The 25,494-nt window shown below is 47.1% G+C and overlaps 1 protein-coding gene and 1 pseudogene across 1 annotated transcript in view; one reads left to right on the plus strand and one right to left on the minus strand.

Annotated features, from left to right (window-relative positions):
• Positions 1 to 8,205: 8,205 nt before the first annotated feature.
• The window catches only part of LOC144127616 (acetylcholinesterase-like), a 68,852-nt gene continuing 51,563 nt past the window's right edge, over positions 8,206 to 25,494 (minus strand). The window contains exon 4 of the mRNA XM_077660590.1: positions 8,206 to 8,887. Within this exon, the coding sequence (XP_077516716.1) occupies positions 8,764 to 8,887 (124 nt within the window). The 3' untranslated portion in view covers positions 8,206 to 8,763. The remainder of the gene's footprint in view (positions 8,888 to 25,494) is intronic.
• On the plus strand, positions 11,451 to 20,352 carry LOC144127712 (uncharacterized; annotated as a pseudogene).

Genomic DNA, 25,494 nt, shown 5'->3' on the forward strand with positions numbered 1-25,494 from the left:
AGTCACTCAGGAGGTGAACTGCAAATCATGATCAATGAGTTAGACAGGCAGAGCAGATCGATGGGTCTAAAAATTAACATGCAGAAAACCAAGGTAATGTTCAACAGCCTAGCAAGGGAACAACAGTTCACAATTGGCAGCGAGAGCCTAGAAATTGTGACGGAATTCGTCTACTCAGGCCAGGTAGTGACAGCTTATCCGGATCATGAGAGGGAGAAAACTATAAGGATAAGAATGGGGTGGAGCGCATATGGCAAATTCTCACAGATCATGAGTGGCAGTTTACCAATTTCCCTCAAGAGGAAAGTGTACAACAGCATAATCCTACCGGTACTCACCTACAGGGCAGAAACGTGGATGCTAACGAAAAGAGTTCAGCTTAAGTTAAGGACAACGCAGCGAGCCATGGAAAGAAAAATGATAGGTGTAACGTTAAGAGATCGGAAGCGGGCAAAGTGGGTGAGGGAACAAACACGGGTTAATGACATCCTAGTCGAAATCAAGAGAAAGAAATGGGCTTGGGCAGGGCATGTAATGCGAAGGCAAGATAACCGCTGGTCCTTAAGGGTAACGGAGTGGATTCGAAGAGAAAGTAAGCGTAGCAGGGGGCGGCAGAAGGTTAGGTGGGCCGATGAGATTAAGAAGTTTGCAGGCAAAGGGTGGATGCAGCTGGCAAAGGATAGGGTTAATTGGAGAGACATGGGAGAGGCCTTTGCCGAGCAGTGGGTGTAGTAAGGCTGATGATGATGATGATGATGATGATGGTGATGATGATGATGCTCCAACACATGCGTGATGCACTGCGACGCCGTCGCCCTGACTTAAGGGCATCTGGACAATGGAGCCTTCTCCACGATAACGCAAGGCTGCACACTGCTCTCAACGTGATAAAATTTTTCGCCAAGCACAGCATTACGGTACTTCCCCATCCGCCATACTCGCCTGATCTCCCCGTGCGATTTTTTCCTTTTTCCTCGTTCGAAGAGAGCTGTAAAAGGTCGCTGGATGGGGAGCGTGGACGCCATTCAAGACGCCACGACAAAGGAGCCGACAGGCTTGCCAAAAGAAGCTTTTTCCAACTGTTTCCAAGACCTGGAGAATCGTTGGAAGCTGTGTATAGACTGTAAGGAAGACTATCTCGAAGGGGCGCTGCACAAATGATTTTGATGTTAAACGCATTTTTTAATGGTCTCAGTCTCGGAACATTACGGTCAAAGGTTGAATATAACTTCCATCTCGTCCATGAAGCGGAAAAGGGAATGGGTGCCGTTCATGCTGGGTTATCAGGCGGAAAATGCGCCTGCGGGTCTCTGTTGTTCGTAACACTTCAAACGGAGGCTGCCGTGCCTAAGAAATTACCAGAGCCCTGGAAGTTGCTTGAGGAACTCCCAAACAAACAAGGAGACCCCTAGCTAACAGTCTTTTCAGGCGTTCCTCCGAGCTTCGCGACAGACCGTGAAGAATTGGTGATGAATATGCAATCTTTTTATAAATGAGCGCATTGTGAACTGTGAGCAGAGATGACGAAGAACCGCCCCAAGACGTACGTACCTGCAAGCCTGCGTGGCACGTTCACAACAGTGTTCACCTGGTCTTCGATAGATTTTACATGATGAGCCCAAGAGAGTTGTCTGCCAAGAACTACACCCAGCATACGGTGGTGCTTAACAGACGCTAAAGGTTGACCGTTGAGGCAGAGTCGGAAATCCTTCAGATTATTTCGGGTAAAAGGCAGATCGGCTGTTCTTGCGTGAGAGAGCATCATCCCTCTTTCTTTTATAAGGCAGCCAATGGCCTTCGTGCAAGGTAGACTGGAGGAGTCCTGCAGCTTTGCTAGAAACCCAAATGCGGATATCATCGGCGAAAAGTGCAAATCAGAAGGGAACAAATCACGCAGTTAAAAAGAAAAGGGCTGCCCTGCGGGACTCCTTGCATTAGGCTGTGTTCCGCGCTTTTTACTTCACTCGTCTGCATGAATATTTTCCATAGGCATAGTAGCAGTGCAAAAACACACACAAAAGAAGAAGAACTAGACACCGAGAGATACGCACAGACGCTCCACTCACAACTGATTTTATTCCAAGCTATTAAATTGGAATACGTAGACGATTTTTTGATCATTTTGGACAAGCAGAGCCCTTTAAACTACTGCGCTGCTGTTAACTTTTTAGACGCTTTGAAAAAGCATGCGAAGGGACGGACGTTCACTTGCGAGTTACCGAAGCAAAAGGCCCTTCAGTTTTTAGACAAACGTGTCAAGTTTGGTGAGGAGCGTGTGTGTTGGGCATATGCTCCACGTGTACAAAAACGGCTCCTACCGTATGATTCCGCTCATTCAAAGGTCGTAAAACGCAGCATTGTAAACCTCTGCCTGGAATCAGCACTGGAGAAACTGTGCAAACACGAAATGGAAAGCAGCTTTAATAGTCAATTGGAAAGATTAGTAGCGTCTGGGTACCCTGAGTCGGTCGTGACGGCGGTTGCCGTGACCCGCCTTAAAAAAGTCAAGAAGCGCACAAAGAGCCTAAAGACGAGGGAAGATGAAAGGAGCGTGCGACCGGAAGTTGTCCCCTACCTGCATAAAATTTCGCACAACCTGAAGAAGGTTGCGGGCAGGTTTGGCGTACCTCTTGTTTTTTCCGCTCCGGAAAAACTATCCAAGCTATGCCCTCGCATCCCCGGCAAGGAATCCGCAAAAAAAAAGGTTGCGGAAAAAAGCATGCCAGGCCATGCGTGCGGTGCCAGACAGGAGTGGTATACGAGATACCGCTGTCTTGCGGGCAAGCCTATGTAGGCCAAACAGGCAGATGCCTGAACGATCGACTCAGGGAGCACCAACTAAATTTACAGAACAGTGATGACGTGCGCTTAGTTCAGCACTGCAGTTCTTGCAAGTATTGGCCTCATTTTGAAAGTACTATGGTCCTAGGAAAAGGTAAAGACCAGACCGCACGTGATCTATTGGAAGCCTTCTATATAAAGAAAAGGGGCAGTGATTGTAGTAGCGATACGTCAATTCTGCTGTATAGTTCGGAACGTGCACTTTTTTTCTGCTACAAGATAAGATGTATGATCAGGATGTTGTGATGGCACGCCTTCTTTCTTTCTCTTAACACGCATGCGTGACGCAGCCTATATATTCCACTTTGATAGCTTGAAATAAAATCAGTTGTGAGTGAAGTGTCTGTGCGTGTCTTTCGGTGTCTAGTTGTTCTTTTGTGTGTGTTTTCTTGCGCTGCTACTATGCCTAAGACAAGTAACCAACTCGCCCAACAGCTCGTTTTACTGAATATGTTCCTGCCGTCTAAAAAGTGGCAAATCCAGCTTAGCGGTCTTCCACCCACATCAAGGTCTAGCAAACTTGAAAGGACATGAATATGACTTACAGTATGGAATGCACGTTTGATATCCAAAAATACTGTGATGGTGACATTGCCTTTGTTGCGCTCAGGCTCTATACATGTTACTAGGTTCATTATTGCCGCCATATTGCATGCACGTCTACAAAATCCAGTCATGAACTCAGAAAACACTCCTTTATTCATCCCCCCCCCCCCCCCCGATGCCTGGCGTCTGTCACTTCTCCATAACTTTTCATAAACAGCTCGTCAGGCTCACTGGGCGAAAGGAGTCGAGAAGCCAAGGGGACTTACAGGGCTTTAATGTAGGAATGACACGCGCAATCTTCCATGGCCGGGGAACAAACTCATTTACCTACACATCGTTAAATATCCCCAAAAGTACTGCGGTGTCCTTGGTCCGAAGATTTTGAAGCATTCCATGAGAAGTTGCATCAGGCCCAGCAGCAGTCTTTGGACGGCACAACGCAAGAGCACGTTTAAGTTCTCCGATTGTGAATACAGAATCCAAATAGGCGTGTTGCGCAATGAAGCAAGCACTAACTTTTTTCTGCACATATGTAGCTAAGTTTCTGAATTATTCGCAGTCAAATGAAACGCCAGGACGAGAAATAAGTCAACAAAACTCATCAGCCAGGTCTGTTTCTACAGTTTCCCGTGCCATTGCAAGAATCCTGAAAGGGTTGTCCTGAGTAACAGGCCTGCTTAAGGAGCGGACCATCATCCATATCCTAGTACCGGAGCGTGAGGGGTCAATGTACTGCAGAAGCCAAACATTTTTCCTTCCTAATTGCTGCAGACGTTTGCGCATTGACGAATGAATCCTTTGAGCCTCACGATACGATTCTGAAGACCCGGATCGACGGTAAGCCCTTTTCACTTTTCTTCGAACCGCCCTCAGTCACTCATACTCTCTATCAATACTTGCGAAGCCGTCATGTATGGGGACTTCCTTGGTACAACGACTCAGGCTATCTTGCACCAGCGAAGTCGTCAATACTAATGTCCGTGGAAACTTTTTGAGTTAGGTTGTGACGAAAAGCTTCCCAATGGGTAAGTTTCGATTTACGTTGGGCACCCTGACATCGTAAGCTAGGATGATTTACCAGTGTCGGATAGAGACCACTTCCACGTGTCTCAGTGTCTGTGGTCCACTGCACGTGAGACACCAGACCTTGAGTGCGTAAAGTAAGATCTAAACAGCTAGAATAAATAAACTGCGAAGAAAGGTCGGAGAACCGTCGTTCAGAATACATAAGCTACATTTCTCTGCGGCGCACTCAACGACCCTTCCACGGGTGTCACAATGGTCACTACCCTAAGCAGTATTATGAGCGTTAAGATCACCGCAATTCAGTAAACGAGAGCCCGCTCTATTTAAAAGATATTCAAAAGAGCATCAATTGAGACGCGACAAGATGCTTGCAAGTAAATACTAAACAGTAACGCAGACCTTACCAAAGGAGACTTTGCAAGCCACGAACTCCGGAATGTCAGAATCACTGGGCTGGATCAGGTCGGAGGAACAGCGCCTTACTCAAACCAGATGGACGCGATTATTTGTATGACACATAGTTCGAGAGACGGAAATCGTCACCCACCCCGGCTTCCTGTATGCACAACACAGGAAAATTGTTTTGCTCAAGAAGTCCGCGAGAGTCTGCACTTTTTGCTCTTAAGCTGTTTGCATTCCACTGAAAAACGGCGACATTTTGATAGCGGTTATTCATAAAAAGTTTGCCCAGTGGAGGACTTAGGAAGCTGAGCCAGTAGAGGCTCCACCGACAGCAAAGCCTTCACCTCCGGGAGGATGTTTGCTTGCGGAATGGCTGTCAGAATTGCTCGAACTGCAGTAAACAGCATAGGTAGAATGAGCTGCACCACTGAGACTGAAGAGTTGATTCCGGCAGCTAAGGCTCGTTGAGGTACCACTTGTGCTAGCCGAGCAGAAGAACGCTGAAAGGAGGGACCCGGATTAGGACCGCGCACTTGACTGTCACAACGCTTCCGAGTATTCCTCTTCAAAGGGGAAGCGGTCAGCACAGCTGAAGAACTGAAGGTAGAATTCTGCACTTGATGGCTTGAATTTTGTCCAGCAGACTACTTCAGCACGGACGCATACGATGCAGATTTCGAAGCTTGGTGTTTGTCATGCTGCACTGAATTCTGACGCACTGGATTCACCACGTCCAGATTTGTAGGAGGTGCATTTTTGCAAGGCGACCTGCCATGAAGTATTTCGTGACGCCAGAGGTTTGAAGCAGCTATGTTTTGGGGACAACGCGAGAAAGAAGCGGCACGATTATCACCACAGTTCGCGCACTTCGGTTGCAGAAGCGATTTGCACTAGGTGTGTTCATGGCTCTCCGAACAAATCGTGCATCGGCGCGAAGCGCGGTAGTTTTTTGCTATGTTGCCGAATCGCTGACAGTTGAAGAATCGGAGTGCTGGTTTAAAGTTCTCTTGCACAGGATGACTAGCGAAGCCCAAAAACACCGTCTCTGACATTGGGCGGTCTTCCCTGAACGTGAGAATCACTGAGTATAGGGGGCGGGATTCCACCGCTCCATCCTCTTGACGCTTATACATAGTCTGACGGCGTGCTGAGGTCACTCAGGCATCCTGCAGAAATTCTAGCAGTTGTTCATCACTGTACTGGAGAGGAACGTGGCGGATTTTACCAACGTTTTTTGTGTAGGACTCCGGAATGGAAGGATTGACACCTAATCCAGCCACTTCGGATAGCAACAACAGACACTTAGCTGATGCTAAAGAATTAACACATACAGAGAAGCTGCCATCTCTATTTACACTGAATGACGTAACTTTCTCCATTGCGGTAGAAACAATTTCTGACGAAACTGCTTGGGTTCACTTGCCAAAAGCTTCGGCCTTCTTGAGTAGGACGGAACACTACAGGAGTCCCTTCCGGTCGCTTTTCCTTGTAGGAGACTAGCGCAAACGGGGCTTCATCACACTCTATACCCTCTGGCTCGCTCTGCACATCCTGTAATGTGCTCTCACTATAATTGGGAATTTTCTTGAAGCGAGGTTTTTTGTTCTCCGCTTACTCTTCTTCATCCTCTGCTGGAGGATGCGTTGTCACAGCTCCCGCTCCGTCAATCACCAGTAATGGTGGCTTGGAGACGTTATTCAACACATGATGGCCAGCCGGCACTTGACTGCACCCAGGAATGGCGTTCATTATGTCCAGCATAGCTCTCGAAACATGAGGCTAGGGAAACTGTGGGGTTGGGGGTTGGTCCCCAGCCACCGCGGTGGCTGCGGAAGCGCGAAATCAAAAAGAGCGCACTCCTTACTTTGCACTCGACGTACCGGAATCCTGCTGGAGCTCTTGCTGGTCACACGAGGACCAGTGGGCTCACGAAACGGCGGTCAGGCACAAAATGCAAACAAGAATTGACGGAGCGCACCAGAACAGCAACCGAACAGGGGCACCTCTTCTTCTCCAAGTAATTAATGGATGTCGATCCCCTTGAAATTTAGTAGAGTTTCTCCGTATCACCTCCAATTTAAGGTGTTGAATGAATTTTCATTGAAATTTAGAGCACCTGCTTCGTATCACGACCCGCTTAAAGTGTTGAGTGAATGTCCATTGTAATTTAGTGCAGCTTCTCCTTACCACCGCCGGGTTAAGGTTTTCAATGAATCTCCTGTTTAAATTTAGCACATTTTTTTCTCTGCCCCAGTGAAATTTCGCGCAGTTTCTCCATAACACTACCCGCTTAAGATGTTTAATGAATGTTCGAATGAAATTTAGAGCACCTTCTCCGTATCACCGCTGCTTAAGGTGTTGGATGAATGTCCCCTTGAAATTTAGTGCAGTTTCTCTATATCACCACCCACTTGAGATGTTGTACGAGCGGCCACTGAAATTTAGTCGAGTTTTTTCGCGTATCACTGTCAGCTGATGGAGTCGGGTGACTGTCCGATTGATATTTAGTACAGTTTCTCCATATCACCGCCCGTTTGAGGTGTTAAGTACTGTTTCTCATTACCACCACCCGCGTAAGGCGTTGAATGAATAATGCAATGAAATTTAGTGCAACTTCTCCGTATCACCGCCTTCTTAAGGTGTTGAATGAGTGTCCCATTAAAATTTAGTGCTGTTTTTTTCTTTATTATTCTGAATGAACTATTTATGTAAGCGGTACTAGTGTGGCTGTGATCTCTTACGCGTTTCATAATTTTTCGCAGCAGGTAAAGTGTATATTTACAGTTGTTTCCCAAGCACAGAGCAGATTTTTTTCTCTGAGGGAATCTTGTTATTGGACGTATATGTGGTAAACAAGTGCACGCGCTCTATCTTCAGTAGTCTACCGATCACAATTTCCCTATTCCTCCTCCTCCTCAAAACAGAATGAAGCAGCTATGCGGAACTCCTTGCATGTATGTCAAAGTTCGAACAGCCAGGTTTTTTAACGGCAGCCTCATCCTACTCAACCTCATCCCAGCCAAAACCTTGTGAAATCCCACTGCCGGCTAAGCATAGCCGCTGCTTTTACGTATCGTACTAGGGGTCGTCAACCTAGGACACCATTGCTGATGCAGCCATCCTCATGTGACTTTCGTTTCGGGTGTTTGCAGGTTCATGCAAAATGTTCCCAGATAGGGCAGAAAGTGTTCACGCAGGTGCAACCGAGTAACGGACAATATACATCGAAAAGGAGATGTTTAATGCAGCAGATATGCACGTAGACAAATGCCGTGGTTTCACTGATATGATTAGAGCATTAAAAGTGACCACTGAAACTGCTGGCATTAATATCTAATAAACTTCACTTTGTTTTTAGAACCATCAAATTATCTTCGTAATTTACTCCGTTTCTGCCTCTGAATTGGCCATACAGTTTTTAGGCGCTGATTGAGAATTTCGCCGCTATCCTTAACGGACATATCAACCTGCGATTGAAAACATCTTCGCGTTTTATAGTTTTCAAAACGGCAGACATTTGCACGAACGAACACCCTCGTCACTTGTGCACATCACAAAGTTTTACGTTAGTATACACGACAGAGACTCGTTACATTGGATAGATGGCCTAGCTACGCATCCATACATAGACCTGCAATTAACTGCACGTTTAAATTCTTTCTCAAGTAAATCTACACCGAACTGACGATATCGTCAAGGTAGCAGAGGAAAACAAGCCACCTAATCCGGGTACGAACTATCTGCAATCAGTTGCATGCAAGGATGTATCGGCACGGACGTTGACCAACAAGACCAGTATTCGCCACACAAGTAAGTTTCGTTACAGAAAGAATGATAGCTCCTGCACAGTAAGACGTATGCGGTATTCGAAAAAGGCGTAGTAAATCGAGAAAATTACAGTAACAAAAGCACCTAACAGGGTCCGATGGTGAGCCTGCAGGAGAACGTTCACAGGTAGTGGTTCTTCAGAAAGTCGCACTGGCTCTTGCGGAACTGAAACGTGCTCCCGTCGGTCTTCGAAATCGCTATGGTGTAGTTGAAGATGCTCTCCCCAACGTCGGTCGTAATGGTCCTGCGAGGGATAAAGATGAAAGCAGGGATGTTAACCAGACTGAGGGTGGCTACCCTGCACTGGGGAGGAGAGATGAGGGAAGGGGTGAAAACGGTCCTGCATCAAACCAATACGTACGGGCTGGTGCAAAAGCATAGCTTCGAATCGCAGACTGCTTATCCGACAGGAACACGCGGTGAAATAAAGGTAGTTGCCCCTTGACTTCTCGCCCTTTATCGGTGCGAATAAGAGAGAGTGGAATCTGTCCTGCAGTGCCTCCCTTGAGCCCACCTGGATCCCATTATTCCAGATTTGCATATCTATGGCACAAATGGTTCTTTGTGGTCCCCTCGTGTGGATTATCTTCGCCATCAGGTCTCAACTTGAGCTTCCTGCCCTGACATACTACACAAAGATGGCGCTTACTCTTCATAAAGTTTCTCAAAAATGTGGCTGCACAAGAAGATACACTTGTCGAGAAGCTATTTCGACTTTTCCCACTGGGTGTGCACGCTGGCTTCATTTTTAATGCGCGAGGAATCTCCGACAAAATGCCCTGTGCGCGCGCGCGTCTGTGAGTGCGTGCGTGTGAGAGTGTGTCGGCGCGTGCGTGCGTGTGTGCCTGTCTGCGTGTGTGTGTTTGTGTGTATGTGCGTGCGCGTGTGTGTGCGTGTATGTGCGAGCACCCACCTCCACCACCTTTACCCTACGGTTAGCGTCCGCCAGATACCCACACGGCAGCGCAACGGAAAGCGACGGCAATATCAATCAAGCTTCCACCCATCCATCAAATTTTCCCTACGGGAAGCCTCCGCTACCCAGATGCCCACACGGCAGCGGAACGGAAAGGCGACGGAGAAATCGAGCCGCCACCCACGCACCCACCTCCACCATCTTTACCCTACGGGAAGCCTCCGCCAGCCAGATGCCCACACTGCAGCGGTACGGAAAGCGAAGGCGAAATCAAGCCTCCACCCACGCACCCACCTGCACCACCTTTACCCTACGGGAAGCCTCCGCTACCCAGATGCCCACACGGCAGCGGAACGGAAAGGCGACGGAGAAATCGAGCCGCCACCCACGCACCCACCTCCACCATCTTTACCCTACGGGAAGCCTCCGCCAGCCAGATGCCCACACTGCAGCGGTACGGAAAGCGAAGGCGAAATCAAGCCTCCACCCACGCACCCACCTGCACCACCTTTACCCTACGGGAAGCCTCCGCTACCCAGATGCCCACACGGCAGCGGAACGGAAAGGCGACGGAGAAATCGAGCCGCCACCCACGCACCCACCTCCACCATCTTTACCCTACGGGAAGCCTCCGCCAGCCATATGCCCACACTGCAGCGGTAAAGAAAGCGAAGGCGAAATCAAGCCTCCACCCACGCACCCACCTGCACCACCTTTACCCTACGGGAAGCCTCCGCTACCCAGATACCCACACGGCAGCGGAACGGAAAGGCGACGGAGAAATCGAGCCGCCACCCACGCACCCACCTCCACCATCTTTACCCTACGGGAAGCCTCCGCCAGCCAGATGCCCACACTGCAGCGGTACGGAAAGCGAAGGCGAAATCAAGCCTCCACCCACGCACCCACCTGCACCACCTTTACCCTACGGGAAGCCTCCGCTACCCAGATGCCCACACGGCAGCGGAACGGAAAGGCGACGGAGAAATCGAGCCGCCACCCACGCACCCACCTCCACCATCTTTACCCTACGGGAAGCCTCCGCCAGCCATATGCCCACACTGCAGCGGTACAGAAAGCGAAGGCGAAATCAAGCCTCCACCCACGCACCCACCTGCACCACCTTTACCCTACGGGAAGCCTCCGCTACCCAGATACCCACACGGCAGCGGAACGGAAAGGCGACGGAGAAATCAAGCCTGCACAACGTGCCCACCTCTACACCTTTACCCTACGGGGGTCCTTCACCAGCCAGATGCCCACGCGGCAGGGGAATTTAAAGGCGATGGCGATATCGAGTACAAAGACGCAGTGGGAAGGCAGTGAATATAAAAACAAAATGAAAATAAAAACATAAAGGAAGAAAGAGTTGGTACAAAAAAAATGCTGATGACCTAGCTCTGTTAGGCCAGCATATAGACCTTTTCACGAGGGCGCTCCCGATGGTCTGGTGTCGAGGGTATGTGTCGGTGTTGCCTGTTTGGTCTGGACTGTGAGCTCGCGTTGCGCTAGCGCTGTTGCGTGTTCGGCAGCTGCAGATTGCGCGGACATTCATTAACGGCGCAAGAGACGCGACGCTGGCGAGTCCTGTTCAGCGGCTTTTGCGTCAGTAGTCTCGAAGAAGCGACGCCCTGTCTCCCGTCGGCAGAAGCAGGAACTAGTTTTTTGTATAGTGGTAGTACCTGAGAAAATAAATGCATGCTAGCTTTCATAAATAACTGTAGTACTCGGCGAGAATAGCAGATGAGATAACTTTCTCCCCTTAGTAAATAAATGACAATTACTATATCGCACTCCAGAGGGGGGGGGGGGGGGGGGTGCACTCAGGAGAAGCATTTCACATTAAAATTTCTAAATATTTTCAGCCACGATGTGACAGAAGCAGGTACCCATGCAGGGCACTAACAGAGTGAGCACTGGCAGATAACGTGACTCTTGGAGCAAGTTCTGTTCACTAAGGCTGTGAGGAAAGAAGTTCCTCAATACATTAAAGGGACTATGCAATAAATTACTTGATATTACGTAAAGAAGACGAGAGATAGGCATTTCATCCCTGGTCACCCCAACGCAATAATTTTTAAGCTAGCATCAATAACAACCAAGATATAGACGATTAAAAATTACGCTCCTCCTCTACCCCCTCAACTCGTACACGCGGAGCACCAGACAAAAATAAAGAAAACAGCTCTGGGACTGTGCCCCGGCCATGAACACGTCATCACATGACGTTCCGTTTGCAACTTCCGGTTGTCGCTCCTAGCACCCCAGCAGCGGCGTCGGCGGCGTGATTGCGGTGCGCGTCGGGTTCCTTTGCTTGTCGCCTGTTGTAGTTAGCAGTAATGGTCCCGGACCTCGAGGTGCGACTGCTCGCTCTTACGGCCGCGATGGGCATCGAGCCCTATGCGTTCACGCCGTACCGGCTGAACGCCAGCGACGACAGTAGCCACTCGGCGAGCCACTGCGAGTGGTTTATGGGGGATTTAACGTCCCAAAGCGACTCAGGCTATGAGGGACGCCGTAGTTAAGGGCTCCGGAAATTTCGACCACCTGGGGTTCTTTTACGTGCACTGACATCGCACAGCACACGGGCCTCTAGAATTTCGCCTCCATCGAAATTCGACCGCCGCGGCCGGGATCCAACCCGCGTCTTTCGGGCCGGCAGCCGAGCGCCATAACCACTCAGCCACCGCGGCGGCTACTGCGAGTGGCTCCGGAACTCCCGACAGAAGGAGGCGGCAGAGGAAAATTGAAACCATATGCGCGAAGGCAATGCCCAGGCTCGCGCTTGCCTGAGGGGCTTGCGCGGAGGCACGAGCAGACGACTTTCACGGCTACCGGAAGTGTGCCCTTGACGTCGTGGCCGCCGTGGCTCCAGCGATTGACAGCGTGTGGTGGCCTGGTGACGTCATGGGTATAGTAACGTCTTTTTTCACAATTTTAGTTTCAAAATCGGTGACTACGAGCACACCAATCGGCCCGCAAATTTAAAAAAACACGGTTTTTAAAAATGCATAATAAATTGGCGGCTCAGTTCCGAAGACTCATGCTTGGTGTGAATGCTTGTTAGCATCCTTTTTAAGCATTGAAAACATTTACAAGCGACTTTTTATTCATTGCATAGTCCCTTTAATGCTTGTGAAAATTGGCTGTTGTTATTGTCACTTATGTGCCAGCAGTAATCTATATTACAGAAGGCTAAAAAATATTGGTACGCATGTGTATACATTTTTTCAAAATATTTTGTGATGCGGCAACAGGCAATTTCGACTTTCCCAGAAGAGCGATAATCTAATTCCTGATTATTAGGTGGGTGTGCATGGGAGCCAGCAGCGTAAGAACACAGGGAAACTAAAACAACAGACATACAGTGTAGTTTCCTAGAACTAGGGACCACAAGTGGAGGCAATTGGGCTTGTTCATTTGGTTCCATAGAATAAAGAGCTCGAGAACACAGAGAGGACTGCCACTGCGCAGTGCTCTGTGGCGTCTGACTTTTTTTGTTGTGTCGTATGCTTTGTGCTGCTTGCGTGGGGCACACACTCGTTTCTGTTGTCTTGCGATGTGTCAAAGTATTCCTGTCGTTCTCGTACGCCGAGCTGATTGACTATGTGGCATTTTTCATGCAGGCAGCACACGAGAGGGAACAAGCAAACAACCAAAACATTCAGGACACAAACACTTCCACCGTGAGTTTACTGCAATGCCTTTTTTTTTTGTCTTTCAATGCTAGAGGAGTCACACCGGTGGATACCATATCTGCTAGCTGACAAAAGCATGCTATGGCTTTTTTTGTTCTCAGTAATAATTTTGTCTCTGTTGACAGTGGTGCCTACCATGGTGTGGGGAGCACTTTTAAAACACACCTCACAGTTAAGGAAATTGCAGTACGCCGGGATGATTTACAACGTGATATGGTTTATTCAGGAGCCACCTGAGACAGCACAAGCAGACCGCCAACACCTTCAAGACTCGGACACTTCTGCCGTGATTTACCGCAAAGCTTTTTTCAATGCTACAGGGGGGCCTGTACCGCTAGTATATGGCATATCTGCTAGCTGCCGAGAGACGAGATCATGCTATGGCTTTTTTATTCTCATTGGACAACGCAAGGAGCTATGGAAAAAGAAAATGAAGGCAGAGTGGATCAGGGATCAACTGCGGGTTAATTACATGCTAGTCGAAATGGGTTTGGCCAGGGCATTTAATGCGAAGGCAAGATAACCGATGGTCCTTATTAAGTGTAATCGAATGGATTCCAAGAGAAGGCAAGCGTAGCAGGGGGCGGCAGAAAGTTTAGGGGACGAGGTTAAAAAGTTTGCGGGGATAAGGGGGCTGCAGCAGGCACAGGAAGAGGTTAATGGGAGAGATAAGGAAATGTGGAAGAGGCCTTTGCCCTGCAGTGGATGTAGTCAGTCTGAGGATGATGAACACTACTTTTGTCTCTGATAAAAGTGGTGCCTACCATAAAGTGTGGAGCGTTTTGTAAACACAGCTTACAGTTAATGAAACTGTAGTACATTGAGATGACTGCATGTGGAATTTTTCTTGCAGGAACCATCTGGGGCAGCACAAGCAGACAGCCAACAGTTTCAAGACATAGGCACTTCCACCGTGAGTAACCTCAAAGCTTTTTATTGTCTTTTAATGGTACAGGGGCCTGTAATACTTGTGCATACCATATCTGGTAGCTGATGAGAGACGGAGCGCAAGTTTTTATTCTGAGTAATAGTAGTTTAACCTCTCATAAAACTGACGCCTTCCTCACAGTGTGGAACAATTTGAAAACACCTTACAATTAATAAAACTGTATAGTATGCAGAGCTTATTGATTACGCGGCATTTTTCATGCAGGAATCACCCGAAGAAGCACGAGCAGATAGCCAACACTTTCAGGACACAGACACTTCCACTGTGAGTAACCACAAATCTTTGTGTTCTCTTGAAATGCTACAGATATCCGTACCATTGGTGGACATCATGTGCGCTAACTACCAATGTGACAAAGATGAGAGCATGCTATGGCTTTTAAGTTTTTATTCTCAGTAACTGGCGCCTACCTCACAGTGTGGGATAATTTGAAACACCTTATAATTAATGAAACTGTAGTATGCAGATCTGAGCAACTATGTGACATTTTTCATGCAGGAACCCCCTGAGGAAACTCAAGCAGATAGTCAATGCTTTCAGGACACTTTCATTGTAACCACAAATCTTTGTGTTCTCTTTAAGTGCTACAGATGTCTGTACCATTGGCGGACATCATGTGTGCTAGCTGCCAATGTGCCAAAGACGAGAGCAGGCTAGGGATTTTTTTATTCTCAGTGACAGTAGTATTGTCTCTGATAAAAGAGATGCTTACCAGAGACTTCATAGCACTTTTTAAACACATATTACGCTAATAAACAAAGGCTTCTAGCTGAACTTGTTGGCTATGTGGCATTTTCTACATAAGTACTTCCCGAGGGACCAGAGAAAATTGTCAACAGTTTCGAGATGCAGACACTTCCCCAACAGCGTTTGTTGACTCTTCATTGCAGCTACAATGTGTGTTCTCCTACCCACTCTACTCTCTTCCTTTCTGTCACATGTAATAGGAGGTTTGAAATAGGAGTATAAACTGAAGAATTTTGGAGAAGACAACGAAGGTGACGGTGAGCACGACGTGTATTAACTCAATAATAAAGAAGATGAATAAGAAGTATTCGGTGAGGTGGGGAGAGATGATTGGTGGAGAAAAGAAGACGAAGACGACTACAATGACACTTCGAACGCCACCTAGACGCCGGCTAGTGGACCCGGATGGGTGGCAACAGCGCTGGAGGCACCCCTGGCCGTAGCAGGTGGTTGCGTCATTCGCTGACTCCCCATAATGGGCTCAGGAACGGCAGGAAATCCACGGTGCGACGCCGTAGAACTCGAAATCACCGGAGCAGTGGCCGGCGTTGCTCTCTTCCAGCTGAGGTGTTCCTGATCCGCCGTAACCTCCGCTTCTCTGTTCTTCCCCAAGTGCCACACTGTCCCTCGCGCTTTTATAACCTTGGCATTGGTACACGTCATCCTCCTCTCCTCTCCACCAATCATCTCTTCCCACCTCACCGAACACTTCGTCTTCTTTAATCTTGAGTTAATACAGGTCATGCATATCGTCATTCGCATCGTCTTCTCCAAACTTCTTTAGTTTATGTACTTATATTTCAAACTTCCTATTATATGTGACACTGTCTCTTAATGCTATGCTTTTTTCCATTCCATAGCTCACTGCTCTGTCTTCTTATTAGTACACCTGGTGGACACCTACAGCAGTCGTTAGTGGATATGCGGGCTTTATCCCGAGCGATACGTTTCCCTCTGATGGAACAGGTGGGTACCGTAGAGCATCGTACATTCTAGGATCATGCCTTACAAAAGCATAAAGCCCTGGTATGCCCTGTGTATGGTGTGTACCGCAGAGCATCAAACATTCTAAGATCATGCCTTACAAAAACATGAAGCCCTGGTATGCTGAGCTTGTTGACTATTTGGTGTTTTTCGTGCAGGTGCCAACCCAGGCAGCACGAGCAGATGGTCAACAGTTTAAAAACGAAGACACTGTAACAGTGAGTGACCACAAAGCATTTTATTGCTTTGCAGTAGCTTCAGGGCCCACTACTACCGGTGGACACCTGTAATAGCTTTTAAACAGTTGATATAACTGAGATGATGGCATGTTATGGCTTTCTAATTCTCTGTGACAGCATTCTTGCTCCTGATACAAGTAGTGTCTGCTATAGGGTGCGAAACATTTTGAAAACACTCCAGTCTCCAGTTAGGGTTTGAATGAATAAATGCTTTCCAAGAAAGACCAAGTAAGGCCATAAAATCACAGACATCATCATTACCAGCCACATAACTATGTCTACTGTAGGACAATGGCCTTTCCGAAACATTGACCTCCAATTAACCTGCTCTGCACCAGCTGTGGCCGCCTTACCCCTGCAAATTTCCTCTCATCCTCCCACCCGTCTCTGCTGCTCCCTGCTACGCTTGTCTTCTCTTGGAATTCACGCTGTTACATGAAAAGACCAGTGGTTGTCTTCGCTTCCTATTACTTACCCTTCCATGCTGATTTTCTTACTCTTCATTGCAGCTACAATATATCTCATGTTTGTTCTCCTACCCAGTGTACTCTCTTCCTGTCTGTTAATGCTGTGCTTTTTTCCATTCCATAGCTCACTGCTCTGTCTTCAGTTTCTGCGATTCTGTCCCTCACCTTAGGCGAGTATTGGCGTAATGCAATTAAATACTTTCCTCATGAAGGATATTCGAAGCCTAGTAGAGATTCCTGCATTAACTTTACAGTACAGTAATACAGGTAGTTGCCTGACTTGTTAGGGTAACTAAGGGCATGACATGTTTTGATCACAACCATAAGTCATTATGCAGCAACCACACAAGAGGGAGGACTGCAAGGCATGCTCCCTGTACTAGTAGAGCCTGGAATGTGTGCAGTTATCACTGGTTTAAATAATTCTGTGCTGCAATGGCTAAGTGGATGACGTGCAGCATTTACTAAAGGTATGCAGAGTCCACTAGCGTGCACTCTGGTTTCATGGCGATAGGACATTTTGAGGACTGTTGCATTGTACAGTGAGTAACCTTTCTTGGCAGATATTCCTTGTATTAAGTGCTCATGCATGGTCTCAGGACATCGGCTTCCGAGCTAAATATAGACAGCAGTCCTAACGTTAATACCATAAGTACGAAGGGTGCATTAATTGCAGAGCATCCTCAGCCTGCAAAAATTTGTTTCGTTCATTTGGACACCTTTGTGTTCCATTCTGCTTTTTTGTGACCTCTAAGCTTGGCTGTATTCCTTCAACAGGTCTCAAGAAGAGACAAGTCAGCACAGTGGGAAGAAATCACAATGACCATACCTATTCTAAATGTGGGCTGCAATACATTTTCGGAAAGCAGCAAGGCTTGTCGTCAAACTTGATAGAAGAGGACTGTCAATTTTATACACGACTATCTAAGCCAGTCTTTGACAGCTTAGTCAAAGCTGTAACAAGTGAAAGAAACAAGCCCTTCTTAAAACTCTCAATCGAGGACCAGCTGCTTCTGAGCCTAATGAGAATGCGTTTGGTCTGCTTTACGGACACTTGGCAAGGATATTTGGCATATCCATTTCATATGTGTACAAGCTAGTCATGTACACCTTGTCTGAGTTGCAGAAGGTTATGAAAAAACTTATGGTGTGGCTGCCACGATCACTAATCAGAAACAGCATGCCAGAATCTTTTACTCTGAATGGTTATGAGAAAACAACTTGTATCATAGACTGCTCGGAGGTCTTCCTTCAGCGGCCAACGAAGCTGCTTGCTAGAGCTCAAACGTACAGCACCTATAAGGCGCATAACACTGTTAAGTTTCTCAATGCCATTGCGCCAAATGGCTATATAATGTTTGTGTCACGTGCATATGGTGGGAGAGCTTCGGACAAATTTATAATGAGTGACTGTGGCGTGGAAGATCTTATAGGCCTAGGTGATGAAGTAATGGCCGGCCGAGGTTTTGTGCTGAGCACAAATCTTGACATTTAAGGCGTCAAACTCAATGTGCCTTCTTTCACAAGAGGTAAGCGACAAACCTAATTTTGTGGGCAAAACTTGACTAACCTGCTGTTTCTTTACAGGAAAGTCCCAGCTCAGTGAGAGTGAAGTAACTCAAACGAGGAGAATTGCGTCTGTACGCATACACGTCGAAAGGGTCATAAATAGAATGAAGACATTTAGAATATTCAAGCAAGCCCTGCCAATACGATCAAAGAAAACTATAAGTGACATGATTTTTGTCTATTTATTTATTTATTTATTTTACCCTCAGGGCCAAAGGCCATAGGCATTACAGAGGGGAGTGGGTTTAGGATAAACAACAATGAAATAGAATAGAGTGAAAATAGGTATTACAAAATAAATTTCCTCCAGAATAAAACAAATAACAGCATCCAGAAAACGTAAATAGTATAGAAACAATGTATACAATACAGTGAAACCAGATAAAACACACAATCAACTTTCTTCAGAATAAACAATATTAGCTACAGCGTCATGAAAGATTTTATTATCAGGAATGGCTGCAATATCGGGGGGAAGGCGGTTCCATTCCACAGATGTGCGGGGAAGATAAGACTGAAAAGAAGATTTGGTGTGGCATGTTGGGATGCCAACCTTGTGGCGGTGATCGATGCGACGTGAAATGTATTCGGGGGGTGACATGAAATAGTTGGGACCTCTATGGTGGCCTCTGCAAATTAAAAGGCCCTCTAATTGCCAGGAGTGTCGAAGGAAGGGATGAATGAGTGGCCTTTCAAGATTGTAGTTTATCAAAGTATCATACTGGCAATAAAATTTATTACACTGTTATGTGACTGAATTCTTTACACAAAGTGGGCTGGCACGGTCACTTTTCCAACTCTGGAAAATTCAACACGGCTAGCATCACAGACCACACAGTTTCATGTACTCCTTACACAATTGGAGTTTGCCCTCTGCATGCTGTTTTTCCATTTCTGGCAACAGCTCACAAAAGTAGAACTTCTGTAATCTTGGTACTTGACCATCTACACAAGCACTTTCAAAAGGCGCCGTTAGAAGCGCATTACTTTTTACAGACGAAATGTAAAAGTAGCACAACTTGTGCCCAGTACAATACATTCGGAATTGCACTTGGCCATAATAGCCGTTAGGGCCATTCTCTGCCAATATGTATTTGTCTCCGATCTCCTTCACATCATACTTCCCTGTCCTTATTAGGTCAACTGCATCCATACCATACGGGCATTTCACTTCTAAGAGTGCATCAGCTGCCTGCAAAACACCATCAGGTGAAGCAGACAACCAATGCACTGTCGCATGTAATACAGTGCCACTATGTGTCACACTCAGCCCAGTTCTTTTGGAAAACTGCTCACGGGCAACAGGCTCATATTTATGGCCGTGCTTTGTCGCAGCATTCCCAGAAAATCTGGGCGACAACATGGCTTGCACTGCAGCTTTGCATGGTGTTGTGCTCTTTTTGGGCACTCTTTTTACATTTGATGCCAACAGTCTCAATAAGCGAGCAGTCAAAAGCGGGCTGTCCTGCTCTCGCGTATTTTCCTCGAGGGATGCCGCAGCTCTTGTAGAAAGAACTATGAACTTTGAGTAGAAATTGCTGCACCGCCCACAGCTCTCGGGCAGTGCACTGATGTCGTCGTGGGCGCAGTGCTGCAAGCTATCTTGGTCTTCGGATATTGGTGCAGCCTGGCGGAGTGCAGCCGTAAATGTTGCGTGCAGCAGTGTTCCGGAAAGTGAATGTAAAAAAAAATCAGTAGAGTAAATGTAGAACTTATTATGCATAGCGCAAGAGCCTCATTGGAGCAGAAAGCCAGTGTCTGGTGACGGATGTCACACCTTGTCTACACGTGCTTTGCTCTATCTGTGCTAGCGATCATGATGTATGTGGTTACGTTAAACTACTCTTATGATACATGTATCATAAGTCATGAATAATTAATTAGTGGGTGGTGTTTGGTATCGGGGGAAATGTGATGTGTGTGGCAACTGTGTGCGTGAGTCTTAAGTACAGTCATGACGACAAAAGTCATTAGTGTAGTCATGATTGGCTCATAATTAATAAACTCATTAATTAGTAATAATGCATGATATTATGTCAAGGTTACGTCATGTAGTGTACCGATTGCTTGACATGTGGCGTGGTGTGTGGTGCTCACAGCGAGGTTCTTGCATCTCATTGTCACAGCTAATGGCAATTAGGTGTCCTCCATGTTTATAGCTTTGTTCATGGTGAGCACTGGTGCTCACAGTTTCAAAGCAAATGTGACCTTTAGGAACTAAGAAGCCAATCTTGGCATCCAGTGTCATCACCACTGTAAAGCTGTTACTTGCAGAAGACTGCCATTGATTTCACACAGCAAAACAGGCTTCGTAAAATCACAGTGGTGTTATTAGCCAGTTAATCCACTTATGTCAATAATCTGCCTATCCTTGCGCACTGCACAGCACCTTTTTAACTGTTAGTTACGGTTCTGTAACTACTGGTGGAGTTTCAAAGATTCCACGAAGCACACCTGGTATGTTGAATAGCTCAGGGTAACCAGATTCCTCACGCAGCCTCTTGATTTCAGCTTGCTAAAGCGGCACTTGCACATTTCGTGCTGGGCGCTGTATGGTGGGGTCTACAGTCCTTTTTTGAAGCCTGAAGTTAATTCCCTCAATTTCAGATGGCTAGACATTTCGCGTTGGGGCTTTGTTCCATTTTGCAATTTCATCGGTAGAAGACTTTCCAGTCAGGCCACGGGAAACAGCGCAATCTACTTTCCAGAATACAGCACCTACATGGCTACAAACTCTGGCTTGCCCAGCCATGCAGGTGCAGCCTGCATTCAAAACTTCACCTTCCTTCTTTGCAGAAACCCACACACGATGAGGCTTGTTCTTTACGGCTTGTGAAGGCGTGACATCTGCCTTCAAAAGCACAATATCTTCGTTCACTTTATGCAAGAGAATTTTGGCAACCCAGCTTGACTGTAAATAGTTGTACTATACGATTCCCGAGACTTGTAGCATCGTACTTCTTGAAGGTCGCAGGCCTTTGAGTGCACTAAATAATATACTATATCTGGTCCCTTAATTTCAGGCCAGTCCCGCATATCCTCAGTCCAACCTTTAATCTTATCCGGATGAGCATAAACAAGTTTTCCTGCAAAGAAAAAATTGGGTCAGTCACCCTCCATGTTTGCATCACATGAGATGCAAGCAAAACACCATTTTTTCTCATGCCCGTTTATGCTCCTGAATATTTCCCTGCAATAATTTTTTGCTAAGCACCTCTGCCTCAAATGAGCTTCAGAAATAGCACGCCAGTGAAAAGGCACTTAGAATTTCAGTCTAAATAATACATGTATGCAGAACTTCAGTCCACCAAAGCATTGTCTCGGCGATCACACGCGCCATGCGCGGTCCAGTAAATAAAACTCATTTCTAAATCAAGCACCTGGGCTATATCATTTGCGCTGACATAAGTGATCGCTGCGCGCGTCGGATCGCTGCAGGTACCGCGCTGCACAAGCGTCACGCTCTTGCTTTTGCTACATTTCGTTATGCGCACCCTGCGCTGCACCAGATGCAATAAACTTTGCATAACTGGGCTGCTGAGTTGCATCGGTACCACCACATATCTACCAACCGCTGTCTCACGTCGGCTGGCCGAAAGCGCCTAGCTCTATGCAGCAGAAGGTTGTTTTGCGCTAGTTCGTTCGAAGTGATAGCGCTAATCGGATGACGACGACACGGGATACACAGGAGAGGCGCCGTGTCGGGATACACAAGACAGGCGCCGTGTCGTCTTCGTCCGTCTAGCGAACTATTCCTGCAAGCCTGACAGGTACATACGCGCCCGCCTTCGCTAAATCAGATAACCCTCAACCGCAGAACTTACAGATGACAGACTCAATCTAAGACTACAGGCATTATGCGCAGTAATGGCAATGAAAAGCACTTACCGCTGATTAGCACGCCAGGTTTCCACGAAGGAGTCGCGGCTGCCACCGCTACAGACGAAGAAACGCTGTGTACACTGGCAGGGCTTGCTTCTGCCATTGCACCTCTCACGGATCGCTCACGAGAGCACGTCAAGCGGCACAAAAGTCAAGAGGCACAAAACAAGTGAAGCGGAAGAAAACAATCGAAATAGGGCTTCGCGAATATCGCACTACCGAAGTGCAGCCGATCAGATCACGCAAGGCTCACAGTCCAAAATGGCGCCATATCCGGTTCTTGCGATAGACGTCGTCCGTGTCGGGCGATGGCATTTTGTGGTAGGAATGGCGATAGCATTTTGTGGTAGGAGTAATAGAGTGCTGCTAAGATGGTCAAGCGGTTCGAATCTGTAGAGTAGGTCGAAGGCCTGGATTTTATGTGCAAAATGCTGCGTATTAGGTGCACGCCTGGACAGGGCTGACGAAGCGGACACCAGCCTAGCGCTACGTATGGATTCCCTAGAAAAAGAGCTGGAGGTAGAGAGGGCAGAGAAGCGCAAACTCCAAGAGCAGCTTAGTGAATTGTTGAACGCAAAAATGGCTGACACCGCCAAGCGAAGCCACATTGGCGGACATTCCAGCGCCAGCCACGTGGATGGGGCCTGCGCTGGCATGGACAGCGATAAGGAAGTAGGTCAGGCAGGTTCAGACAGGAACAGTTACGCACACGTGGCAGCTAGGAAGTCTGGAGGATATGGAGAGAAGGGGAACAGGCTAACTTCCAGGAATGAGGTCGCAGCCACAGATAAGAGGCGGCATAATAAACCGGAAGTTAGGATGAAGGAAGGGAATACCCAAGTGCTTATCGGTGGTGACTCAAATATGAGTAGGCGTAAAAGAAATATACTGGAACGTGTAAAGGGGGATAAGCGGGTAGCAGTCGGGGTATTCCCAGGCAGGAAAATTGACGCGGTACTGAGAGAGATAAAAAACGAACTTTCTATGAACGTTGGAGAGCGCAATTTGGTAGTGATAGCGGTGGGACTGAATGATGTCTTGAACGGTGAAGCTGCAAAAGTAGCGGAGCGGAAAGATTAGCGGAGGGAGTTGACGATTTAAGGGCGATAGCACAGCAAGTCCAGATCGTGGTGTGCACAGTGCCGGAAGTGCTAAGACGGAACGGAGAAATTGCCAAGGACGTTGTGGCTGTTAATCGGGAGATAAGGAAGTTAAGCCAGGAGAAAGGCTTTGATGTGGCAGACATAAACAGGGAAGCGCATAGAGCAGGCTTTGGCGGAGGCTTTACACGAGATGGCATCCACTTTAATAGAAGGCTAGGAGCCGAGACCGGGTGGCGCCTGGCAGGCCGGGCAGTAGCTTTTTTAGGGGGTCCACTGCGGCTCAGGGCATAGGGGTAGGTAGAAGCAAAGTAGAAAGTGTAGCAATGGAGGCTGACGCCAATAAAATGGCCACTAGGAGGTCCAGGGAGAAAGCTACAAAAAATAAATTTAACACCAGGATCAGGTACATAAACATGCAAGGTGGTAGAAAGAGAGCGAAGTGGTTAGAGATAGAACAGCAATTGAAGGACGAAGAATTATGTGTATACGCGCTATGCGAGACACATCTCAGAGATCTAGAAGAGCCACCATTTATTGATGGCTACGTCTGGGAAGGGAGCAACAGAACTACAACGGAGAGGAAGGGAGGAGGAGTAGGTATGCTGATACATCAAGGAACAAATTGGCAAAGAATAAAGTCAACTTGCAAAGAACATGTCTGGGTATCGGGTACAATTGCCGGTAAAAGGACATGGCTAGGAGTAATTTATTTAGGGACAGGGGACAAATGCAGGCAAGAGAACACGGATCTAGTTAATTGTCTCAATGACGATATAAAACACTTTGGAGAAGGCGCCGATATTATTCTGTTGGGGGACATGAATGGCCGCATCGAGGATCTGGATGGATACACAGATTGCAACGGGAAGTTGATGCTAGACTTCTGTGAGCGACACAACCTAGTTATTGTAAATAGAGAAACTAAGTGTGAGGGGCAAATCACGTGGGAATCCCGTAACAGGCAAACGGCCATTGACTACTGCTTAATCTCGCAGGGGATGTATAGCAAGCTCGCAATGATCGAAATAGACGAAGAGGGGAAGTACAGCCTCGGTAGTGATCATAAGCGTATTAGTCTACAGTTTGGAGCCCTGCTCAAAAGAGAAATGAAGGGGAGTCAAAAAGAGTACGCAAAATTAAATGACGAACAAATAGCGCAAATAGCGGCCTGCATAGAGGAAGCAATAGAGACACATCCCATGGAAAAGTGGGACTATAATAAGTTAGAACTACTCATTAGTACAAAAATAAAACAAGTAAAAGGGGTAAACCGCTGGAGAGGAAAGAGGAAGCCACGAAGTTAGTGGAATAAGGAAATTAGGGAGGCCATCGAACAACGACGGTTGGCATCACGGGAACACAGAGAAGCAAAGAGGGCGCGGTCATCTGAAGAGGAAATAGGCCGAAAATGGGTATCTTATCGACAAAAGAAACAGCAAGTGCAGGTCCTCGTCCAGGCTAAAATAAAGCAGTCCTCTGATCGCTGGCTGGCTGAAGTTCGCGATGCAACTAAAGGGGGGCCAAGAAAATTATGGAACCATATAAGCTGGCTGGGCAAAGCGAATCACAGAAAGCAGGAACAGATTCACGATGCCGAGGGAAAATGTTTAGAGGGAGATGACGCTGTGAACAACATTTCATCAGTTATAGCTGAGTAATTTAAGAAAGACGATAGAGTAATCACCCCAAATGAGGGAGCAACCCAGGACAGCACAATAGATAACAGCGTGGAACTGACGAATCTTAACTGAAAAAAGGCGGAAGCAAATATTCCAAGGTGTACGTCCGCAGGGATCGACGAAATTCCAATCAAGCTGATTAATGAACTTGGCCCAAGAGGCAAGGAAACGCTGATAAAAGTATTGGAGGCAGTCATAACAAATCAGCTAATTCCGCGCAGCTGGAAACGGAGTAAAATGAAGTTGATTTATAAAAGAAAAGGCAATAAGACGAACATAAAATCCTTCAGACCGATTACGATAACATCAGTTACATGCAAGCTGGCGATGCAGGCGGTGAAAATAAAAATGCAGTCATGGGTATAAAGTAACAGAATACTCGGAGAACTTCAGAACGGGTTCAGAAGTGGTAGGCGCTTAGATGATTGCCTGTTCATGCTTACCCAGTGCATAGAAATAGCTAAGGCGGAAAACAGACCTCTGTATTTAGCCTTCCTGGACATAAGCGGTGCATACGACAACGTGAACAGGGAACTCCTGTGGAACATATTAAAAGGTGAAGGTGTCGGTCATGAGGTAATTAATTTTCTGCAGGAAATATATCGAGAAAATGAAGTT

This window comes from Amblyomma americanum, chromosome 4, assembly GCF_052857255.1.
Source record: "Amblyomma americanum isolate KBUSLIRL-KWMA chromosome 4, ASM5285725v1, whole genome shotgun sequence".
Classification (NCBI taxonomy): domain Eukaryota; kingdom Metazoa; phylum Arthropoda; class Arachnida; order Ixodida; family Ixodidae; genus Amblyomma; species Amblyomma americanum.